General features: G+C 38.5%; 1 protein-coding gene across 4 annotated transcripts in view; it reads left to right on the forward strand.

Moving 5' to 3' along the window:
* The first annotated feature begins 781 nt into the window (after nucleotides 1-781).
* gabrg2 (gamma-aminobutyric acid type A receptor subunit gamma2) overlaps nucleotides 782-24555 on the forward strand; it is a 96129-nt gene continuing 72355 nt past the window's right edge. Inside the window, exons 1-2 of one of the 4 annotated variants that reach the window (XM_048166396.1) lie at nucleotides 782-1247; nucleotides 17915-18057. In XM_048166396.1, the coding sequence (XP_048022353.1) occupies nucleotides 1132-1247; nucleotides 17915-18057 (259 nt within the window). In that variant the 5' untranslated portion in view covers nucleotides 782-1131. The remainder of the gene's footprint in view (nucleotides 1248-17914; nucleotides 18058-24555) is intronic. The other 3 variants (XM_048166397.1, XM_048166399.1, XM_048166395.1) reach the window with 3 other exon arrangements.

The raw sequence follows: 24555 nt of genomic DNA on the forward strand, positions 1-24555 counted from the left end.
TTCCATAAATAGCAGCTGTCGCTAAAATTTTGTCACTCTACCTGATGATATAACACTACCTGATTACAGATATGTGACATCTGTAAGCTGTAGATGGCGATTGGTAGCCTACATCACGTGGAATTATCATGCTCTTCTTTTTCTCATGCTGTGAGGCATGACAGCTTCCTGTGGTCGCATCACGGCTCTCTCTCTTTCTCTCTCTCTCTCTCTCTCTGCTAGCACACATATGTGCTATTTACACTCAACCAAATTAATTGTCATTTATGGACATGTTAAATAATAATTATCAGAATCTTCATATAAGTTCATTAAAATATAATAATTCCCCTCTGTTATAAAAATACAGCATAAAAAAATAAAAATAAAAAAAATATAATGTGAGGTAGGGCTAAAAGGTAAAATAAATAATAAATAGATCAATAGAGGGTTAGGTCAAAGAGAAAATGTATTATCTTAATAGTGCCTTTAATATAGGCCTATATTAACTTTAACAACATAACCTAAATAAAACACTATCGGAATTCAGCGTTCAAAGACACTAAAATCGCACATTTGATATTAGTTGCTTGGAAACCGCCACCATTACAAAAGTTTTGTTTATTCCCTTTTATTGAATAATGGTGTATTGTTAAAGGCTAATAATATGTTAATAATCCAATAATAATATTATTAAAAGAAAAACGTAAATTCTGACTCTATAATGCATGAGTGGATGTTTTAAGACATTTGCCTGGTATTATAATATTATCTAGTTTTATTAATAGAAGCATGTGAGCTGGTTCCATCATCTCTACCACGCATGTGTTGTAGTGTGCTGCAGCGACGAGCATCAGATCGGCTTTCACACAATTCATCCGCATCCACACTTTTCCCAGTTATACAGGACCCGGATTGATCGCATTTATCTTTTGCATGTATTTCCAGTCGTCTGCCAATATTTCAATACAGCAGGAAACTCGCCTTCATTAGGTGTGTGTGCGTGTTTTGTTGTTTTTGTGACGGCTTGTATTGCATCGCATCGCAGCCACGGCTCTGAGACGCCAAAGCCAGCGCGATCTGCTATGTGTAACAGCGAGGAAAGGCAGTGAATACAGGGGACACAATCTATCTGTGTGAAGAGAGAGCAAGATGGTGATCATGGCTTCTTTTCATTTTTCCACTAAATGCCTGAATGCGATGGCCATCCCTGCGATCACACTCAAGCTATTTCTGTGGGCTTTTCTAATCGCCTATCTTCCTTTGAGGTAAGAATATCATACGTGTTGACGAATTTAACACGTTATTGTGTTATGATACGCAAACGTTACATGGGCTCGTGTGTTTGGAGTGTGTGCGATGATTGGTGCTGCTCTATTTCCCATGGATTGCTTTAATCTGTTTTCTGTTTGGCTTAGTGAGTCTAGAAATATATGTTTTTCACATAGTCGTATGTGACAAATTTTATATATATATATATATATATATATATATATATATATATATATATATATATATATATATATATATATACATACAGGCTATTAATATATATGTATGATATTAGGCGAACTATACATCACCGTATAGTTATAATAATTTATAATATTAAAATAATATTTATATAATGACATTATTTATTGACAAGAGGTGTGTCATGATCCAAACAGCCATTAAACAGAATCTGAGAAACAGGATATGAGACTTTTTCCTCTATTAACAATACATGCAATTTCTCATTGTATACAGTCAGAGGGGTAAAGTTCAAAGCCTTGTCATGTACATGACGCCATTTCAGTCCAGACATTTGTTTAAGAAGATTTAAGTCAGCGATTGACTCCTCCTCTCCACCTGCTGTTGAAGAATCAGGGATAATTCTGGCCTAACAGCCTGAGCTTGGACATGTACCACAAATAATAAACATATCAAAGTTTTGATATAAAGAAAGATTATCAGGGGTTTAATGGGTTTTACCTGTCATGTAGCCTACTTATTATTGAGATTGGGATTGAAATCTTGTGGTTCCCTTCTATAATGCTGTACTTGTAATAATAATAATAATTTTGAAATGAATCTATATATTTAGCTATATATTTAGTATGTGCCATTGGCCTAATCTAACCTCAGTAGGCACATAATATTAAAAAGTACTGTAGGTGTACATTTTTCTTTTGCAGAATAGTCTCTAATGGGGCTAAAGAGTGAGCTCAGAACTATTGGGGGGCCGATCACCCCTGAAGGCCCCCATAATTTTGACAGAGGGGGACTCCCCATCCCGGACCCCTAATTCTACAAAGGGGCACCAATTAAATATACTGTCCAGGGGTTCCAAGCAACATCACATCTGTTTAGTGAAAGGAAAAGTCACAAAGTATTAATCTGATGCTTACTACTACTAGTAGGGTAAAATGGGGCTAAAGGCGCATCGGAGTAAAAGGCGCAATTGACTTTATTCTTTTTTAAATCACTAGATGGCACAAAAATTCAGCTCAGCACTTTTCTTGACAACCGATTTTGACAATGCAAGTGGAAATTTGGCTGATCTTTGACGCGATCATGGAGAGCAACGCAAAGTTGATCTAATATTAGATTTTTAAAAAAAAATGTTGTAGATTTATATAGCAAATGAGACTTAATAAAATGTACTATATTTTGAGGCAAAGGTCTTGTTAATGTTTTTCAGTATTGTTCAGAGTAATTAAAGCAACAGTTTTTCAATAACAGAAGAATATGTAAAAGAATGGTATTTGGGGTAAAAGGCGCCCCTGCTGTTGGGGTTAAAGGCACAATAATTAATGTGATAATAAACAGCTGCTGACTTTTCCATTTGTGGACATGACATGGTAAGATTCAGATGGTAAATATCACATATTATATTGGGTGTCCTTAAAAAGATAATCACCATATTTATAATGAAACCATCATATTAAAAAAGATGATATTACTTATATCATATAATAAAAGATATTTATTGTTACTACTGTAAATCTATATTAAATTATTGTGGGATCTCATTCAATGCTTTCAGAATCTTTAACTTTTTAAAAATAATTTTGTTTCTGTATTTTTAAAACAAACATATTTTAATGACAGTATATTTATTGAACAAAAAAAAAAAAAATCGTTTATTTATGAAAATGAACAGAAAATAGTACAAACTTTGCTAAAGTGATTGTTTTCAACAGACATTATTCAAAGCATATAATTTTAGCTAAAATACTTTGTGCCTTTTGCCCCATGCTGGTGAGCCTTTTACCCCGTGTCCACCTTGCCTCATTATTGGCCGGTTCCTGCGTCAGTATCACCCGCATGCGTCGTGCTGCTCACGTGTACAGCGTCGGCCAATACGGCCAATACTGAGTCGGTGTTCGGACGTAAACATGGAAGCCCGCACTGCATTCAATATGTCAACTGAGTATATCAACAGTTCAAATTGTTAAATGAAGTCGTTATTTTTGCGCACAAAAAGTATACTCATCGCTTCATAACATTACATTTGAACCACTGCAGTTACATGGACGATGTCTTTAATACCTTTCTGGACCTCAAAAGGTGCAATGATGTTGCTGCCTATGTGTGGTTCAGATACCCTCGGATTTCATCAAAAATATCTTAATTTGTGTTCCGAAACTGAACGAAGGTCTTACAGGCGTGGAATGACACAAGGGTGAGTACTTAAAGGGTTAGTTCACCCAAAAATTAAAATTATCCCATGATTTTCTCACCCTTAAGCCATCCTAGGTGTATATCGTGACTCTCCAAAGATTTATAATGGGAGTGAATTGGGGGGGGGGTGTTTTGAAGCCCAAAATAATGCATCCATCCATCATAAAAAAATAACCCATATGGCTCCAGGGGGATAATTAAGGCCTTCTGAAATGAATCGATGGGTTTTGTAAGAAAAATATCCATATTTAAAGGTGCCCAAGAATGCTTTTTCACAAGATGTAATATAAGTCTAAGGTGTCCCCTGAATGTGTCTGTGAAGTTTCAGCTCAAAATACCCCATAGATTTTTTTTAATTAATTTTTTTAACTGCCTATTTTGGGGCATCATTAACTATGCACTGATTTTTTCAGCGCGCCGCCCCTTTAAATCGCGTACTCCCTGCCACACGAGCTCTCGACTATATTACAGCACATTTACAAAGTTCACACAGCTAATATAACCCTCAAATGGATCTTTACAAGATGTTCGTCATGCATGCTGTATGCATGCTTCAAATTATGTGAGTAAAGTATTTATTTTGATGTTTATGTTTGATTCTCTATGAGTTTGAGGCTGTGCTCCGTGGTTAACGGCTAATGCTACACTGTTGGAGAGATTTATAAAGAATGAAGTTGTGTTTATGAATTATACAGACTGCAAGTGTTTAAAAATGAAAATAGCGACGGCTCTTGTCTCCGTGAATACAGTAATAACCGATGGTAACTTTAACCACATTTAACAGTACATTAGCAACATGCTAATGAAACATTTAGAAAGACAATTTACAAATATCACTAAAAATATCATGCTATCATGGATCATGTCAGTTATTATTGCTCCATCTGCCATTTTCGCTGTTGTTCTTGCTTGCTTACCTAGTCTGATGATTCAGCTGTGCAGATCCAGACGTTAATACTGGCTGCCCTTGTGTAATGCCTTTCATAATGTTGGGAACATGGGCTGACATATACAAATATTAGGGCGTACACCCTGACTGTTACGTAACAGTCGGTGTTATGTTGAGATCCGCGTGTTTTCCGGAAGTCTTTTAAACAAATGAGATTTACATAAGAAAGAGAAAGCAATGGAGTTTGAAACTCAATGTATGTCTTTTCCATGTACTGAACTCTTGTTATTCAACTATGCCAAGGTAAATTCAAATTTTAAATCTAGGGCACCTTTAAAACTTTACAAAGTAAAATAACTAGCTTCCAGCAGACGGCCGTATGCATCGATTTAAAGAGTGAACTCTGACCTGACACATGCGCGATGACGAACGTGGACGTGCAGAGGATAGAGAAAAAAAAAACACCAGTCACGAATTAGAAGTCTAAAACGAGACATTTTATAGAGAAATATCACAGGATTACAATATAACAGAAGAGGAGCTTGAGTTTGTTGCACAGCCCTGTTTGTTTGAACTATTTCATCAGGGGGTTACTCTTGTAGTGCAAGTCGACTTGCGCAGTATGCGTATGGTCGTCTGGTGGAAGCTAGTCATTTTAGATTATAACGTTTTAAATATGGGTATTTTTCTTAGAAAAACCCATTGCTTCCCTTAAGAAGGCCTTTATTAACCGCCTGGAGCCGTATGGATTATATTTATGATGGATGGATGCATTTATAAATTTCATTTTTGGGTGAACTAACCCTTTAAGGTGTGCCTTTAGCCCTGTTGTACCCTATTTGTTTAAAATAAAGTAACTGAATAAAGCACCCTTTATTTCCATTCCAACCTTATGATTTTTGCAGGCTAATATACTGACAAACTGAAAGTGTTAAATGGAGACATGAACAAATATTAAGTCAGTTGTTTCTATTTTGAAATATATAGGTTTAAGTCAGATCTCTTACCATAACATGTTTCTATTGTACGCCCAATCCAGTTTCACATAGGGCATTCAAAGGATCCTATCCCAATTATTGATTGGGAAAGGCCAGTCAGACCTTGTATACAGTTATTGATGGATTCTAACTGTTAATACAGGAACTGTGCAGAAATTTATATTGGTGTTAACAGTGCTGAAATCACTAATTGACAATTACTTACTGAAGGATTAGCACTGACAGTGCTACTAATACTGTCACTCAGGGTTATCTCCCTAATCTTCATGCACTTTGAAACAGAATACTTTAGGTGTTCAACTATTTTTAAAACTAAATGGTAACACTTTATCTAATGTTTAACTAATGAACCTGATTATAATCTATTAACTAACAATGAGCAATACATTTGTTACTGTATTTACTAATCTTCGTTAACGTTAGTTAATGAAAATACAGTTGTTTGTTGTTTGTTCATGTTAGTTCACAGTGCATTAACAAGATTTTAATAATGCATTAGTAAATCTTGAAATGAACAGTAACAAAGATTAATAAATGCTGTATAAGTGCAGTTCATTATTAGTTCATGTTAACTAATGAACCTTATTGTAAAGTGTTACCAATAAGTTATATGTAAACACGCAATCTCAGCAGCAGATATCAACAGTTCTCTTGAAAATATCTCTCTATAAATAAATTGACTTTAAGAATTCATATATCCTTCAAGGATTTTAATCCTTATATGATATTTTTCTGACCCATAAGGAATAGTCTAGATTCAAGCATCAGATTCAAAAGCTGACAGTGGGTGACTGACATTGTGGCACTGGTGGCACGTGTTGGCCGTACCCCAAGATTAAGTGATATTTTCATCTAGAGTTGCACCACAGGGATTAATACTGGCTATAGTGGCATGATGAAAAGATTTTGATAGTACTGCCTTTGATAGTACTCAGCATGCTGGTTTAAGAGCAAGACTCTTAGCAAGGCAGTGGCTAAAGGCTTCAAAGTATCGTAAATAAACAGAGAACGCCGCAATGGAAAATTGGAAAAACTTCTGTTTGTGGTCAACATTTCAATCTCAATAACCACAAACACAGTGTTTTAGGTCAAACGGAGGGGAACAACTGAAAGAAACTGCCGTTCTGTCAGCTCCGCCCAATCCTTCAAAGCAAAACACTGTCACATATGGCTGTGCGATTAATCGTTAATGATTTCAATTTTGGCTTCCAACGATTATTAAAGATAATTGATGTAAGACGATGATTGTGCCACATTCAGTGGTGCGCTTTCGTTCCTCGTTATGCCATCCTTAGCATCCAAATCAGCCAAACAAGTGTGTTGTAAAATGCAGTTTACTGTTACTAAACTGCGGGACGTGCCTGATATTACCCTAGTAGAAAAAAAAATACTAAAATGTATCTGAAATACATTTATTTTGTGCTAAGTATACTACAAATACATTACATATTTATTTGCTTAATAAAAATACCCTGCAATTGTACTTTTGGTATACTCAGCTGGTTAAAGTTTGTTAAATTGGACTAAAACTAATTTTGTATTTAATGCACTTTAATTGTGTGGAAGTGGTGCTGTGGTCCAACTAAAGATATACTTAAAGGGGACACACATTTTTTTTTTTCTCAAAAATTTTTTTTTTTTATTAATTTTTTTTATAATGTTTCCTGAGGTGCACTTGTAATGTTAATATGATTTTTACATCAAAAAATTGTCATAATTTAGAAATAAATGGGTATTTATGATTTTAGTCCTATGATTTGAATGCTCTGTTTGAAGGGGCGTGTCTGCTGTGAGACTTCAATGAAAACACCCACTGCTGTGATTAGCTTAATATTTGCCTATGAAATAAGTATTACATGTGGAATCCTCTTGAATAGTTTTATTACATTTTTACTATTACAGCTGATGGAGAGATTTGATTGCTTTCTGTAAATAATTTAATCAGTGCAAATAACAGATTTTTTTCATGCTACTAAGAGAAACACTGTGAAGTTGATCGTTTAGTCACTGGATTGATTTACTGATGCATAAACAGCTTTAAATGATTTTGAGAAAATCTGACTGAATTTAAATTTTGATGTAATTTATTTTGATGTGTATAAATTACACATCAGAAATCACTGATCACAAATCAGGCATTAGAATAAACATGGTTACTTACATATTTGCTGCTTTGCTGTCGGGTCCATATTGTAAAAGTCTGTTTGCAAAGTCTGTGCCGAAATTGCGACTGAATCACCAAATAATCCACAGTGAAATGCACTGAATACAAACAAATACTGCTCTGCAGAGACATTCACATAACTGGGGGGAAAAAAACATGCTTCCCTAGCATTAGGATCCTTTGGAAGGTAAAGTTATCGATCTTGTGTTGATCTTTTTTACACTGATACACTGATTCATTTGTGCTCTGATGCTTCATGAAGCAGTGTTTTGAAATCGGCCATCACTAAATAAGTCGTTATTTTGTTTTTCTGGCGCACCAAAAATATTCTCGTCACATTTTTGGGTGAACTAACCCTTTAATATTAAGAAATGTGCATTGTGCAATAAAGAAATACTCCAAATAAAGTTTAATTATAATTTTATATTAGTAAGTCTTACATGATTTGTCAATAATGGATTTAAAGTATAGGCCTACTTGAAGTATGAAATAAATGTATTTTAAATAGATTTTGGTATAGGTTATTATTATTATTTTTTTACTAGGATAAAGTGTCATTAAAAGCGCATTAAGCTGTGAAAGAGACACTGTTCCCCAGGCAGCTTTCTGTGTGCATGCTCCGATATTACTGCTTCAGTCTGTGTCGTTAATGTTAATCAAACAACAAAAGACAAGGATGAAATCTAATAAAATTTAAATTTAATGTACTGTATACAGTGTGGGAAGACTATGCTGTGTTATTTTACATTTAATTACTTTATTCAGTTTCTGTTGTAGGCTATTACTTATCTGAATACCATTTTTTATTATATCTTCCTGAAAAACTTAAAGCATTGTTTATTTAATTTGTATTTTTGTTCTGTTGTATTAATTTGTCCATTTTGTTTGTAATTAGTTTCTTTGTTCTTATTGTACTGCTGTTCCCTTTCGAGGGTGATTGCGTCTGATGCACATCTGTCAACTAGTCCAATGGTGGGAGTGAACGTCACGGGCGTTTGACATCATGACCAGGAAAGGCGCTCATCCCAAAAGCAAACTTGATGAGCGTTTCCTAACATCTAATAAATCATCTTCACCAAGGGGCCTTCCCTTCTTTCCTGATCTACATGACGAGTTATCTAGATCATGGAAAAAGCCATACTCATCAAGACTTTTCAGCCCTCAGGTAAATTACTATTCAGATATAAGGGGGCTGAAAGAGTATGGCTATGGGGCGGTGCCCCGGGTTGAACAGACGCTCGCAAGCTATCTGTCCCTGGTTTCAACATCTTCCCTGAAGGCCCCTACGCTTCCCACTAAGCCACTAAAAGTTACATCAGGGCTGGTGGGTAAAGCGTACACTGCAGCAGGTCAGGCTGGTGCTTGTTTGCATACAATGGCAATTTTGCAAGCATACGAAGCCGACCTGCTGAAGGATTTGGATGGCGGAGAGGGGATTGCCACAGACTTATCTCTGAGAGCCACTAAAGAGACCGCCAGAGCAATTGGGCGGTCTATGGCAGTTTTTGTGGTGACAGAGAGACACCTGTGGCTCAACCTGTCTGATATAAAAGAAAAAGACAGGGCCTTTCTCCTCGACGCTCCACTTGAGCCAACTGGCCTGTCGGCGATGCTGTCAACTTGTTCGTCGACAGGTTTCAGGAGTGTAAGAAACAAGCGGAGGCATTCAAGAAATATCTTCCACGCTGCCATCCATCCTCTGGGGATGCTGGGCATGATCAGCCCCAGCCGTATAGCTCCTCATATAGAGCAAAGATACGGTGGGCCGGGACGGCACTCTCAGCCCAAGCCTTCAAAGCCGAAGACAGACCTGAGGGTCGTGCTTCAGGCTAAGAAGGCTTTGGGTCAGAAGAAGTCCTGATGCCAGTGGTGTCAGACTCCTGAGGGCAGCCCCACACGGGGTGGAGCAGTGTTCACCTCAGTATACGGTGCCCGTTCCACCGTTCTGCCAACCCCGCCACCTCTGGTGCTTTGGGACGCAGCGGTCTCCAGTGAGTTTGTGACTCGGTACTCACAAGACGCTGTGTCACATTCGCGTTCTCTGAGGAGGATAAAAATACAGTTAGAAAATCAGCTGGTTCCTGCCAGTAAGCTTCAGGTCACCGAAATGTATGTTCTCAATATACCAGAGGCCAGCCTTGAGAGGCTGGTTCCCTTAGTAGATTTTCTGGAAATCTCTCCCAAATATCTCATGGTGGGTCCTGCAGATTATAGAAAAGGGTTACAAAATCCAGTTTTGGTGTCGCCCACCTATATACAAAGGAGTGCTACAGACAATAGTGCATCCTGAGCAGGCTCTGGAATTGGAGCAAGGAAGGTAGCGAAGGAAGCTATAGAATGAGTCCCATTTACCGACAGAGAGTCAGGGTTTTACAGCCGGTACTTCTTAGTTCTGAAAAAGGATGGGGGGTTGCGCCCTATTTTAGATCTGCGTCATCTGAATCATGCAGTACAAAAGCTAAAATCTAAGATGTTGACAATAAGTCAAATCATGACTCAAATCAAATCCGAGGATTGGTTTGTCACAATAGATCTAAAGGATGCATACTTCCATGTCTCCATCCTTCCACAGCATAGGAAGTTCCTGAGGTTTGCTTTCGGGGGCAAAGCGTACCAATTTCGGGTACTTCCATTTGGCCAAGCTCTTTCACTCCGCACATTCATGAAATGCATAGATACAGTGCTGGCCCCGCTCAGGCTGCAGGGCATACGCATTCTGAATTACATAGACGACTGGTTGATTTTAGCACAATTAGAGGAGATGGCGGTTCAATGATGTCGTCCTCGCTCACATTCAAAAACTGGGGTTGAGATTGAATGCCAAGAAGAGTGTGCTTTCTCCACTACAGAGAACCACCTTTCTTGGTGTGGTTTGGAATTCAGTGACGATGCCGGCTTGTCTTTCACCCCCTCGCATCTCTGCTATTCTATCATCCGTGAAAGAACTGAAGCTAGGCCAGTCACGCACTGTAAAACAGTTTCAGAGGCTGTTGGGTCTGATGGCAGCTGTGTCCAACATGATACCTTTTGGCCTGCTGTACATGAGACCCTTACAGTGGTGGCTCAGGACCAAAGGGTTTTCCCTGAGGGGGAACCCACTTCGTATGATCAAGATCACGTGACGGTGTCTCCACGCCTTGGTTATATGGAAGAAAAATTGGTTCCTGTCCCAGGGCCCTTCGTTAGGAGCTCTATATCGTCGAGTCACTCTCACGACGGACGCTTTTCTCACAAGCTGGGGAGTGGTAATGGAAGGCCGCTCAGCTCAGAGTCTTTGGAGGAGTCATCATCTTTCGTGGCACATAAATTGCCTGGAGATGATGGCAGTCTTCAATGCATTGAAGTTTTTCCTCCTGGACCTGAGAGGCCATCATGTGCTTGTCCGGACAGACAACACGTCTCTTATATAAATTGACCGGGGGGTCTGCGTTCGCGCCCACTCTGAAAACTGGCGCACCAGATCCTCCTGTAGTCTCTGGGGGAGATGCTCTCCTTGACAGCAATCTATATTCCAGGGACCCTGAATATATAGCAGACATCCTGTCGAGACAGGGGCTGAGGCCTGGGGAATGGAGACTTCACCCCGAGGTGGTGAAGCTCATATGGGAGATTTATGGCCAAGCGGAAGTGGATCTGTTTGCGTCTCAGGATATGACGCACTGTCCACTGTGGTTCTCCCTCACACATTCAGCTCCATTGGGACTGGCAAGGCTGCGTCTGTATGCATTTCCCCCAGTTGTTCTGCTCCCGGGAGTTCTGGAGAAAATTCTCCGGGAAGGGATAAGTCTACTGCTAGTAGCACCTTACTGGCCGAGTCAGATATTTGTGGAACTTTACTGATATCTAAAATTACTCGTATCATGAAATAAGATGTTAAATAATTGTGGTTTCAATATTGACCAAAATAATCGTGATTATTATTTTTGCCATAATCAAGCAGCTCTAAAGTGTAACTAAATAAGGTATTGCATAAAAGAAATGTAGGCCTATTAGGCTGCATTGTGAATGCAACATTTTCATAAAATTTTTACGCATTTTGTGATTATGACATGCTCCATTTTGAGTAATTTGACCCAGAAACATATTTTAAGTTTTATGCACTAAATTAAAAAGTATAGACTCCGCTTTCTAAGTTTTTAATAATTTTTGAGTCAATTAAATGTTTGTCATAAAAACGTCATTAACGTTAACCCATTTCCCTGAGAGAGCCCGGGGTCAATTCATTTCAATAACAACATCCATGAATGTGTGTGGAAAGGGCCAAGCTGCTACAACACAAACAAGCAACACATAAAGTCCCAAGAGACACACACTCTCTTTCTGCAGAGTGGGCCCTATTACCCAGGGACCAAACCCACTGCGTGTCCCACAGATATAGAGACACATGTTTTAGGATATCTTCCTGGAGGTAGGTTTACTTAACATATTTACTATTTATTTCTTACCTATGAAACTTATTTAAACTTTATATAAAATGTATGACCAAATATATATATATATATATATAGAGAGAGAGAGCATTCGTTGAGGAGTTACAGGTTTTAAGGTACACTTGGTCACACCCACATTCTAAATTAGACTATTATAGCCATCCAAATACTAAAATGTATTTATTTTATTTATTTATTTTGATAACTATTGACCTAGGGAGTCCAGAGATTTGCACTACACTGGTTTTGTTGAGATTAATTGAAAAACCTCAGACTTGTTTGCAAAAGTAGAGGAAAAGTTGACAGCAGTGGTTCTTGAGGCAAAGTTTTTCAGAATGAGGAGATCTAACATATGATATCAATATTGTTTGTATGTGTGAAACGTTGCATGATATACAATCATTTACAGACCCATAAAGATACCTGCTCCACTGGTTTGGTTCCGATAGGACGAAAAACCTAGGACTAGTTTGCAAAGTAGGTTTTGTACAATCCAATATGGTGGAAATTGGATTTGAGAATTGGTGGAATTGAGGTTAACAGGGAGGTTAGGGGAGGTTAACGTTTTAAATAAAGATTACGAGTGCACATGAATTTAAAAAAGTAAAATGATATGCACGGATAAATCATTTCTAATAAACACTGCAATATTCTGTAAAAAAAAAAAAAAAAAAAAAAAAAATTGTCAGTTTTGATTTCATCTAGACCTTAAAATTAATTGAGGATTCACATGACCATAAACAATAAAAGTACTTACCTGAAGTGTGACCATCACACTTACCCTTCTCGGTAACGGATTTGTGGTAGGGCCCTTTGTGAAGGAATTCAATTGTTCACTCTCATTTGGAACTACAAAGGATGTCTCCTTCCTGAAGTGCCCTTTAAAGGTGCTAAAGAGGATGTTTTGTTTTATACATTTTTGCAATATTACTTGAAACTGTCTTTACTAACTGATAAAAGACTATTTATTAGGTGCACTGAAAGTAATAATATTAATATACATCATCTGTGCACGAGGTAGGGCCTTAAAAACATCAGCCAATCGTTTACGCGATCATCGCGTAAACGATTGGCCCTCTGGCTTGTCAATCACTGCCATTACGTTCCTTATGAGAGACGTGCGCGGATTGGCCCTCTGGCTTGTCAATCACTGCCATGACGTTCCTTATGAGAGACGTGCGCGGATTGGCCCTCTGGCTTGTCAATCACTGCCATGACGTTCCATGTGAGAGACGCGCGGCTGCGCGCTCCAGTAACATTCCACACTCCACAGGCGCCACATGCAATGTTTTTGTCAGGAGACAGGAGTAACAACTGCAGATTATGTCGGACTCACCGCAGGTAACTCATAATGAATCCACTAAGTGTGGACACACTTAACGATTGTAAGGCCGATTATGAATGTATATTGATACTTATTACTGATAGCGCTTAAACGCGTCCAGTCAGAGCCAGTTGCTTTCAGTCTGCGATTACAGTCGGTGTTCAAATTCCATGTGAAAGTATATAAATCTGCTTCAGGAGCAGGAAACAATCGCTGTATGTTGAGCTCAGTCAGAATGTTTTAGCTAGTCGTTAAATGTGTGCCCGGCTTAATAACACAGCGAATGCCGGTGTTAAACACTCTCGTGCACGAGTTTTGGGAGGCGTTCCCTCTAAATGAGCTGTGAAGGAGGGGGGTTGTTCTTACCCATGCGCTCATTTCAAAAACTCAGTCGACAAAAAGAACCTCTTTAGCACCTTTAAGAGCACAAAAACGCAGTTTGGAATTCGCACATCGATGAATCGTTTTATTAGACTGGGTAAACCCAGCCTGATCTGCCGGCGATTTGATTTCACCTGGCAACTCAGTCTGGAAACCTGTACATTCATTTCTGCTGCATCTGTTACACTTTTGCGGGAACCAATCACAGACTGGCTTATCCACCTTGCTCGCTATTGGCGGGTACAGAGCTCTTTCTATGGCTCTGGGCGGGTATAACACGATGACGTCTCTCACACGACCGTCAGTCCAATTCCTTTTAACCTCTCAACAATGCTAAATGACTTATTTAGTTTAGCAAACAAATCACTCTACTGGGTGTAAATATCACTCACTTTCATGTTTTTTTGCACAACCTGCAAAAATCGCTTGATGTCATTGCTGCTTCTGCAAACCGCTGATCAATGCTACAAACCAATACAAAACTTTTCACATCGCTCTGCAAAAGTACGTCACCCGGATCGTTGATCTGATTGGTTGAAGGATTATCCAATTGCGTGAATAATGCTCGTTGATTACGCCTCTTGTGCAGTAGGAAATACATAGCAAACTCCCCAGACTAATGTTCAATTTTAAATTGAGCTTCGTCTGGTGATAGCCAGACAATCGTTTTATATCATCGCACAATATGTGTAGATGCTGTCTACATAGGGAATACAATGTGTAATCAATTTTTAAAGGGCACATTGATCACAGTTAAAAAAAAATCAAAGAAAAAAAAATCCACTAAACTTAATCAGACATTGACAAGCCTGCTTAATGTTCACTTTATCTAATTATCTAATCTAATCTTGTTCTGGGATGGTAAAAGTCGGATCTTCATTTTTTTGCTAAATGTTCTGCAAGAAGGCTTTAAAAGCTCTTCACACTCTTGCTGTTGAAATGACTGTCATGATGCAGTGCTTTCTCCCCATATAATGTACAGTGAAATGCATTGAAAGTGTTATACTGTAGTCTTGCCTTTCTGAAATGTTTCTGAAGTTGCCAGAGCAGCACAGCTCTCAGTCACATGTTTCTCTCAAGGATATGCCTTTCTATCTTCTACTGACTCCATGGTTACTGCTTCACAGCATTGTTTGATTGCTTTGCCAAGGTCCTCAGCATTCATTATCAATTGAAGATAGATAGATAGATAGATAGATAGATAGATAGATAGATAGATAGATAGATAGATAGATAGATAGATAGATAAGCATGTTACTAAAATATTTTATAGCCTATTCGCACAGAATGGGTACACATGAAATAATGCTGTAGATGAAAACAGAGGCTTGCGTTTGTCGCACCTTCCACTCACAATCTGACTTTAGGAGTGCTGCCAAGGAGGACTACAGAACGATTGAGAACACATTTCCACTCTAATGCAACATTATTATTGTATGTCTGTCTGTCTCCAGCCTCCAGTATCACACCCACACTCTCCAAAGATTTCTTATTTACGGGCCAAGCATCGAAGGTGCATAGGCACCTATTGTATCCATTGGCGTTCTTCTTCTTATTATTCTTCCACTTCTTATTCTTCCGCTCCAGCAGCCCATTGAACCGCTTGCAGGAAAGTTATGAAATTTAGCACACAGAGAACAGTCTCAACATTAACCACAGCGGTTTTGGCTGTTTCTTCGATTTTGATTTGTTTATTCATTTAACTGTTCTAGAATAACACGCGAACGAATTTGACGAAGAGCGTGTCAAAATAGACAGAAGGCTATATCTTCACAATGCTTTATCGTTTTGAGACCAAACTTAGTTTGTGTTATGACAACCATGACCTGAGGGTACCAGTTTCGACAAAGCGCCACCTAGTGGTCAGGCGATATGAAAAAATTGACATTTTTGCTTATAAATTATGAACAGCTTGGCCAAAAATCACAAAACTGTTCTCTTTAGATTTGGTGCAGCATGCTGAGTCAATCGATACCCATTTTTTTGGGGCATCAGCCATTTTGAATTTTGTCATAAAATGCTGTATTTTATGAACGCATTGGCGTAATGTTACGAAACTTGGTAAGTGTCTTCAACAAAGTTTCGGGGCAGCACCACCTTATAATGAATAATGAAATTTCCAAAAATGCTAATAACTAATGTCTATTGTAATGAAACTGGTCTCAATAGATTCCTTGGGTCAGGCCGAGAACACAGATATCAATTTTGTCATAGTCAGCCGAACTTCCTGTCCGCCATTTTGATTTTCTTTAAAAAACTACTTTTTTTAACTCCTACTAGACCGCTGGTCTGATTTTCACCAAAATCGAATCATATCATCTTCAGATAATGCAAGCAAAAAGTCATGGATTTTGTGTCGATTGATGAGACCTTTTTCATATAGCGCATCAACAAATTTGAAGGCATGATGCCGAAATCACTCTGAGGCTGTATATCTGCAACTCTTTGGCATATTGACACCAAACTTTGCATGTGTCATTGTCACCTTACTCTGACCTCACAACATCAATTTGGTCACAGCGCCACCTATTGGTTGAAAGTAATGAACTCTTAAATCATATTACTAGTGACTGTATTTGTGATTTTTCAGCCATTTTGCCTGAAATCTTTAATTGCTCATTGTTGCAGTTGGTCTGATGCTCCCAGCCATGCTGTCATGACTTATCATGCCTTCTTTGTGCTTGGCCCCTTAATGGCTGCTTGCAGCTATATTTATCATTATCTTTGTTCACTTCTCGATGCCGCTCTTTTTTTGGTAACACTTTATTTTACAGTGCCAAGTTACATGTACTTACTCCAGTAATAACAGTAAATAATGCATAATTACAAGTAACTAACCCTAAACCAAACCCTAACCCTAACTGTAACTCTATAGTAAGTACAAGTAGTTAATTAATAATACTCAGTACTAATTTCAATGTAACTACGACACTCTTAAATAAAGTGTAACCCTTTTTTTATGGTTCAAGTTAAATTACTTATTAAGACGCTTAAGTACATAACTTACTTGTTGTGTTTCATGGTCACTTGTGTAATGGACAGTGCAGCAGCCATTTTCAGTTCAGCAGAGTAAATAACACGTGCATATTGAATCTGCTTCCATCTGTTGTGTACAGTCCCATAGAAGCTGTGCTTGTAGGTTTTATCTTTTATAATTGCTATTTATTATTATATTTATAACTTGCGTTTTCATTTCTCTGTTTTGAAAAACATTGTTAACATCGCCTTGTGCTCCATGCAAATGTTTCAGAGATCAGTCATGTCTTGTTGAAATAATTACTCTAGTTTATTAATGTTAATATGTTAAGTCATTTTATTTTGGTTTATAAACGTCAAAATAAGCATTTTTGTATTTTCTTTTCAGTTTCACAGAAAATGTAACAAGGAGATAAGGGAAACAACAATTGCATTCAATAAATTCAAGTAAAGAGAACTATTTACTTCTTTTGAGTGGTAATTAATGCCTTTTCCTCACCTTAAAAGTCTTCAGCTATATGTATATGCATGCCCAATACACATGCATGCAGAGGAAAGAATACTCACACAATGTGTCATTTAAATAAATGGCCTCAGCTTATGGTGTATTGAGAAGATGTCTGGATGACATTTCAGCAAAATGTGTCTGCTTTCTATTTCTATTTTTATGTTTAATCAATTTTTGCAATGAAGTAGCTCCTCTTCTCAGATAAAGTTTAAACCTCTTCTACCAAGTTTAACTTCTTCTGTTACATTATTTCTATTTACATTATCACATTTTATTTATGTTTACTAATTGATATGTAAATGAAATGTAACTATGAGACTATGATCGTAAAAGAGCAACCTTTGAGCTGTACAGTCTTTTCTGGGAGACCAAAATTGCCTGAAGAAAGGTTACAATACATGTTTACAGTATACTTACTTGACGGCTTGTTAACAAAGATCATGTGTGATAGCAGAACCAAATTATAAGGACATTTAGAATCAGCATGATCGCAGCTTACATTCTAGAGACTACAAAAATAAAAATGCATTTATAAAAATGTTGGAAAATAGGATCATTAGCACCTTTGATTAGCCTTTTTTGTTTGTTTTACCCATTAGATCTCTTCAGCTGGAAAGTGATGATGACGAAGTGACAAACAAAACATGGGTTCTGACCCCCAAAGTGTATGAGAGTGACGTCACACATATTTTGAACAGCTTACTAGATGGCTATGATAACAAGCTGCGGCCAGACATTGGAGGTAGGTGTCTTTTTTTTTTTAAGTTAAGACCTGAGGTACTGAGCTACTGAAGGTGTAGAAGGGTTCAACATATGTGAAATTGTTTTATTTTGTTTAAAGGTGAAGTATGTAGTTTCTGCGACCCTAGTGGCACCTAGGAGAATTACAAAAATAAAGCATATTTTCAAACAACTTTGCAAACAGGTAAAAAAAGGTCCAAAATATCAGGAATACATTAAGCTATGTTGCAATGTGTCATACAGTAAGTAAGAAACTGAGTAGGCTAACACTCTCTCTAGAGTGAATGATAGTGTCTTCCTTATAATAAACCCATCCAACGTATCTGCAGAGGGCACATTTTTTGACATGCACCACAACTGTTTGAGGCTGTTTACACTGGACACATCAAAGTAAACATTATAAACTGGTACATTTTTCTTTCTGATGGTTGCATAATGCTGTATGGTATTGAAACACTTACTGTAGCACGTTGCAGTGCAGTGCCCTGTTTGCTTTTACGTGTTCATGACCTGTTTAATCTTTGAAGGTCTAAATGCAGCAAATTGTGGCTTGCACTTTTGTAATAGAAGCCGAATGTCTTTTCCCATGTAATGCATCAGCCTTGGTTCTAGAGCTTGACACTTACTTTTTTCCGAAGGAGAAAGTTTTTATACTGAAATTTTCAAACTAAAAATTTAGGAGCATATTAAAAAACTTTAGGGGCGCAATGACATTTTACCACCATTTATTTACCAGTAAAATTTCACTGTTCTCTGTAAGTTTCGGTTCCATGTCAAAAAATACTTTATTTTAATAGTTTTTAGACCCATTTTATATTAAGTGTCTTTAACTACAATGTATTAATATTTAAATTAATAATTTGACACAGTGCACTTATTGCAGTGGTTTTCAATTCCAGTCATGATAAAATACAGTTATAATATAACCAAATTATGCAAACTTGTGTATATTGCTTATATTATCCAGTTCCCAGGGAATTGTGAAGAGCATATGGACCCTGTAAATTGGAACAGTCAAATCATGGAGCTCTCTCTTAACAAGCTGATGATCTAAATCAGGTGTGTTAGACAAGATACACATACAAAGGCTGACTTGTTGCCTCACTGCCTTATCCGGCAATGACTTTTTAGGCAGTGACTGCGCACAAAGGTACCTCATGAAACTGATTTCAGACAGACTTTGGAGGCAGCATAACAGTTTAATGATCTATAGCAAAATAGAGTGAGCTTTGATGATAACTAAGCAAATATTTAATTAATAAAATAGTAATTTCTCACAAGAAATGATATAAGACATGGAAAACATTGGTCAAAAATGTAAATTTACACACAAATTGACCACCAACCACAACTTTCAAATGGCATCTTTATTTTTTAGCTCAACTGTCACAGAATGGAAAGCACAAGATTGTGGGATATCAAAGGCAGTGAAGGATACATCTATGCTGCCTTAAAAAAAAATCAAAGAAGGTAACTTTTTTTACATCCCCAAATTTAAGACATCTTAAAATAATAAATTATTTTGTTATAAAATTTAAGATACAAGAATTTGTATTACTTTTAATTTCACAAAACTGAGGACCCACTTTTTTTTTTTTTTTTTTTTTTTTTTTAATCACACATATGCTCCTAAATGCATTTCACAGTTCTCACACATGTATTTTTAGTCGCACTGTCAAGCCCTGTCACACTGGCTAAACACCCTCTGTTTCAGCCTGCTACAGTATCCACACCCTAAATTATTGCTATAGGTTGAGCTGGAAAGAGATTGACACATATAAGTGGACCACTCTCAGTGCTCAAAGGTGCCTGGGAGGCACAGTGTTTACACTTTTGGGGCATTATCTCATAAATGGCATACTAATAGTAATCAATAAACAATTGGCTGGGTTAAGAGAATATATTTTAGCATAAAAAAAAAAATAAAAAAAAAAAAATTGTACATACTTCACCTTTAACAACTGGTTAAAATACATATCTAATTTCCAAAAATTCTGATCCTTATTAAATATTTATTTAAGTTTGCACCATATTCTTTGAACATAGGAACCATATTCCTCCAAAATCCCTCTCAGTTAGAAACTGAGGATTCAGTGTTTGTTAAAGTGTACATATTACTGTCCATGCATACAGCTGACATGTGAAATATATGATGTGGAAATATCTCTGGAAATATCTGATTTATTAATTCAACTGGGATCTTGTTTGTTTTATTTTTATCTTTAGTTTAACTTGTACGTAAATTCTTTTATTTTAGACATCACATTCCAAAATGTCTAGATTACATATGTAACCCGGTTCCCTGAGAAGGGGAAAGAGAAGTTGCGTCATGGCATTGACACTTTGGGAATGCGTCACATGAGCCAGTGTCTGAAGCACATGTGATACACAGCAGTTTTGGCTGCTGAAGTCAGGTGACATCACAGGAGAGTCTTCGCCTTCTCAGGGAAACAGGAATAACCTCCAAGCCCAAATGACCCAGAGCAGAGCTACACTATATTCTTTATGTGCACATGAACTCTAATGACATCCCATTCTTAATTCATAGGGTTTGATATGGAGTTGGCCCACCCTTTGCTGCTAAAATAGCCTAAACTCTTCTGGGAAGACTTTCCACAAGGTTTAGGTGTGTGTTTATGGGAATTTTTGACCATTCTTCTAGAAGCGCATTTGTGAGGTCTGGCAGTGATGTTGGACGAGAAGGCCTGGCTTGCAGTCTCTGCTCTAATTCATCCCAAAAGTGTTCTGTCGGGTTGAGGTCAGGACTCTGTGCAGGCCAGTCAAGTTCCTCCACACCAAACTCGCTCATCCATGTCTTTATGGACCTTGCTTTGTGCACTGTTGCACAGTCATGTTGGAACAGGAAGGGGCCATCCCCAAACGGTTCCCACAAAGTTGGGAGCATAAAATTGTCCTAAATGTCTTGGTATGCTGAAGCATTAAGAGTTCCTTTCACTGGAACTAAGGGGCCAAGCCCAACCCCTGAAAAACAACCCCACACCATAATCCCCCCTCCACCAAACTTTACACTTGGCACAATGCAGTCAGGCAAGTACCGTTCTTCTGGCAACTGCCAAACCCAGACTCATCCATCGGATTGCCAGACAAAGAAGTGTGATTCGTCATTCCAGAGAACACATCTCAACTGCTCTAAAGTCCAGTGATGGCGTGCTTTACACCACTGCATCCGATGCTTTGCATTGTACTTGGTGATGTAAGGCTTGGATGCAGCTGCTCGGCCATGGAAACCCATTCCAGGAAGCTCTCTACGCTCTGTACTTGAGCTAATCTGAAGACTACATGAAGTTTGGAGGTCTGTAGCTATTGACTCTGCAGAAAGTTGGTGACTTCTGCGCACTGTGCGCCTCAGCATCACTCTGTGATTTTACATGCCCTACCACTTCGTGGCTGAGTTTCTGTTGTTCTCAATTGCTTCCACTTTGTTATTATACCAATAACAGTTGACCGTGAAAGATTTAGTAGTGAAGAAATTTCACTGATGGACTTATTAGCACTTAATCAGTACCAGTACGGTACCACGCTTGAATTCACTGAGCTCCTGAGAGTGACCCATTCTTTCACAAATGTTTGTAGAAGCAGTCTGCATGCCTAGGTGCTTGATTTTATACACCTGTGGCCATGGAAGTGATTGGAACACCTGAATTCAATGATTTGGAGGGGTGTCCCAATACTTTTGGCAATATAGTTTAGCTAGAGAGACCACCGCTTCACTGTGTCTGCCCAAAATGGTTGTGTCAACCCTTCCTGATGACACCCCACCTCCATCTTCTGAAGGGAACCACAGAGAAAGAGGTGCAGCCTTGGCATCTTTCACCAAAAGCTCCATTACTAAAAGACATGGCAGGGAAATTCCACCTGTTAGCCAAGTGGGCCAATCGGCTAGTGGTTACCCAGTCCTGTGGTTCTAATGAGGAGACCTAGATTCTACCTCTGTCAAAGTACTGGCAGAGAAGGCAGAGAGTGGGTCACAATGGCAATGATGTCCACCTTTATGCTCTGCCCTTCCATGCTGCTTGTGAACTGCCAGAAACCGTGTTAACATAGCACCTTCAGTATGTCCTCACTATCACCCCCACACCATGCTGGAGAGGCGACAGATGAGGGAATGAGACGTGAGTGGCGGCCATTTTAAGCCCTTTTATACTGCCCATTCATATAGGATTACATGGGGAAGCAAAATGAATGCAACCTCCGTATCTATTTGGATCAGAGGGCTTAATTATATGAAAGTGGGACGCTGTTAGCAGTCATACCCATTCTTTCCATTCTGTGAACAGCCCATTCCCTTGATCCACAAGGGAAGTGCAATAATAACACTCCTAATGTGTGTAATATGTGAATTTGATTCCATAGGAAGCATTAAGCCTCCACCAAACTCCCAAGTACTGGAGTGACAGATGTGGACATGTGACGCAAGTGGTGGTACTGCCTACGGTCCTCATCTGTACTAGCCCAATCCAATAAAGAGGGAGCATATCACTACCACCCCTGAGCTGCCTGTACTGTAGGGCTGTGGCCAAAAAGAAAGTGAGACAAGAGTGCAATATTGCTCACTTCTCTTCAGCCCAGCCCTCTTATCTTCAGTCCTGCCTATATGCAAGTACAGAGGGAGCATATTGCTACTACCTCCACACTACCTGTATCAAAAAGGCGAAAGATAAGGAAAGGGACAAGCCTGTCTCTAGCTCTTCTGCTAGCTCTAGGCAGAGCTTTTTCACTGTGAAATGATCACAGTGAGCACAGCCAGCCCCCTAGAGAGCTGACCGAGTGTGCTCCGCTCCTATACAGATAACACATAAATCGTGTGTATCATCTGGAGTAATAAATATGTTGGTGAACATATTTGGTGAACAATGGTGAACATCTCCTAAACCTAGCTGACATGTTTGATGCTATTTTTTTCCAAAACACACACATGCTGAAAACACACGCACAACACACAAATGGCTTCCTAAACAGAAGTAGCTGATGACGCTGGTTTTACACTGAGACACACAAACTGCTTCCTGAAGACAAAGAAGCTGATAATGTTTTCTCTAGACAGCCTTTTATAGACCGTCAACACCGGCTCACACAAAACGTTTCTCATAGCATCAACACCGTTGAAGTTCCACTTCGAAAGAGAACAAAACAAATTCTCATCACAAAATGACACAGCTTTTTGAGATGCAAGATACAAATATAGATTAATATATATATATATATATATATATATATATATATATATATAAGAAATGTCCTCTAACCCTAATTAAACACAACTGATATAGCTAATAAAGGTCTTTTTCAGATCTCTTGACCTGTACGTTGTGCTGAAACCAAATTTGTAGTGGTGATGGTTGGTGGCGATGAAGCGTACCATTTCGTTTTGATAGATGGAAGTATGGCCAAGATACTCTCTCTCATCTAGATTTGGATTGACATCATTAGGATTGCGCCATCATATCTTTTGAAAGAAGGCACAAATCAAAATTCTGTTCTGTCATTTCTGTGCAGTGGTCTATAGTGATGCTATGGAGTTGGTCAGGGTTCTATTCAGAGCCACCCCCAAAAAAGTGCCAAACTTCATTTTATATGTACATTACTTATAAAATGTTGTTACTTGTGACATATCAATTCCTAGCAGCATGCTAGATCATGCTAGCAACATGCTAACAATGCCTAGCAACGAACAAGACATATGTTAACAATATCAATGAGCATGTAAAAACTAGTTATCAACATGTTAGACATGCCTAGGAGCATGGCAATAATGAAAGAAACATGCTAACAATGCTTCGCAGCATGCAAAAACATACTAGAAATATGGTAACAGTAATATATCTGCAAGCAACAATTCAGGGGGCAAACAACACTAGCAATCTACTAGCAATCACAGCAAGTACATCAACCACAGAAAATTCAGAAAGCGGGAAACATTTAGAGGGTCTACAGTGTGCATCTCAAAAGCACAAAAAAAGGATCAAGGTTTTGTATATAAACATAACATATGCCTAAATGCATGAGTGCTAAACTACCTGAGGTACGATCTAAAGTGGACCTTGTCATATTGGACTGTCTGGAAGCTTCCCAGGCCTGCTTGTCCTTTAGCTATCTTGCCCATCAAAATGCTGTGGAGCAATCTGGCCTCTGCTTGCTCAACTGCAGCCTGAGCCATTTTCTCTCACTGTCCTCATCTCGATCCTTGCCTGTGAGTCCTTGGGGTCGCTGGATTCTTTGTACTAGAGCACATCCCTACCATGGCTGACCATAAACTCCTCGTTCAGGCTATTAAAAGGGAGTTTCAACTTATAATTCTTCCCATAAAAAGAAGTGCAGCTTAGACTTCTGGGGAGACTCAGCCACCTGCACAGATGTCAGTTGACCATTTTCTCTAGGTTCTCCACAATGGAGACTGGGGGCCATCATATACCAGAAGTGGCCATAGGATCCAGGGCAGAATGTTGTGTTGGTATATCCAGGCCTTAATCTTCCCTGG

Source organism: Megalobrama amblycephala, linkage group LG18, assembly GCF_018812025.1.
Source record: "Megalobrama amblycephala isolate DHTTF-2021 linkage group LG18, ASM1881202v1, whole genome shotgun sequence".
Lineage (NCBI taxonomy): Eukaryota > Metazoa > Chordata > Actinopteri > Cypriniformes > Xenocyprididae > Megalobrama > Megalobrama amblycephala.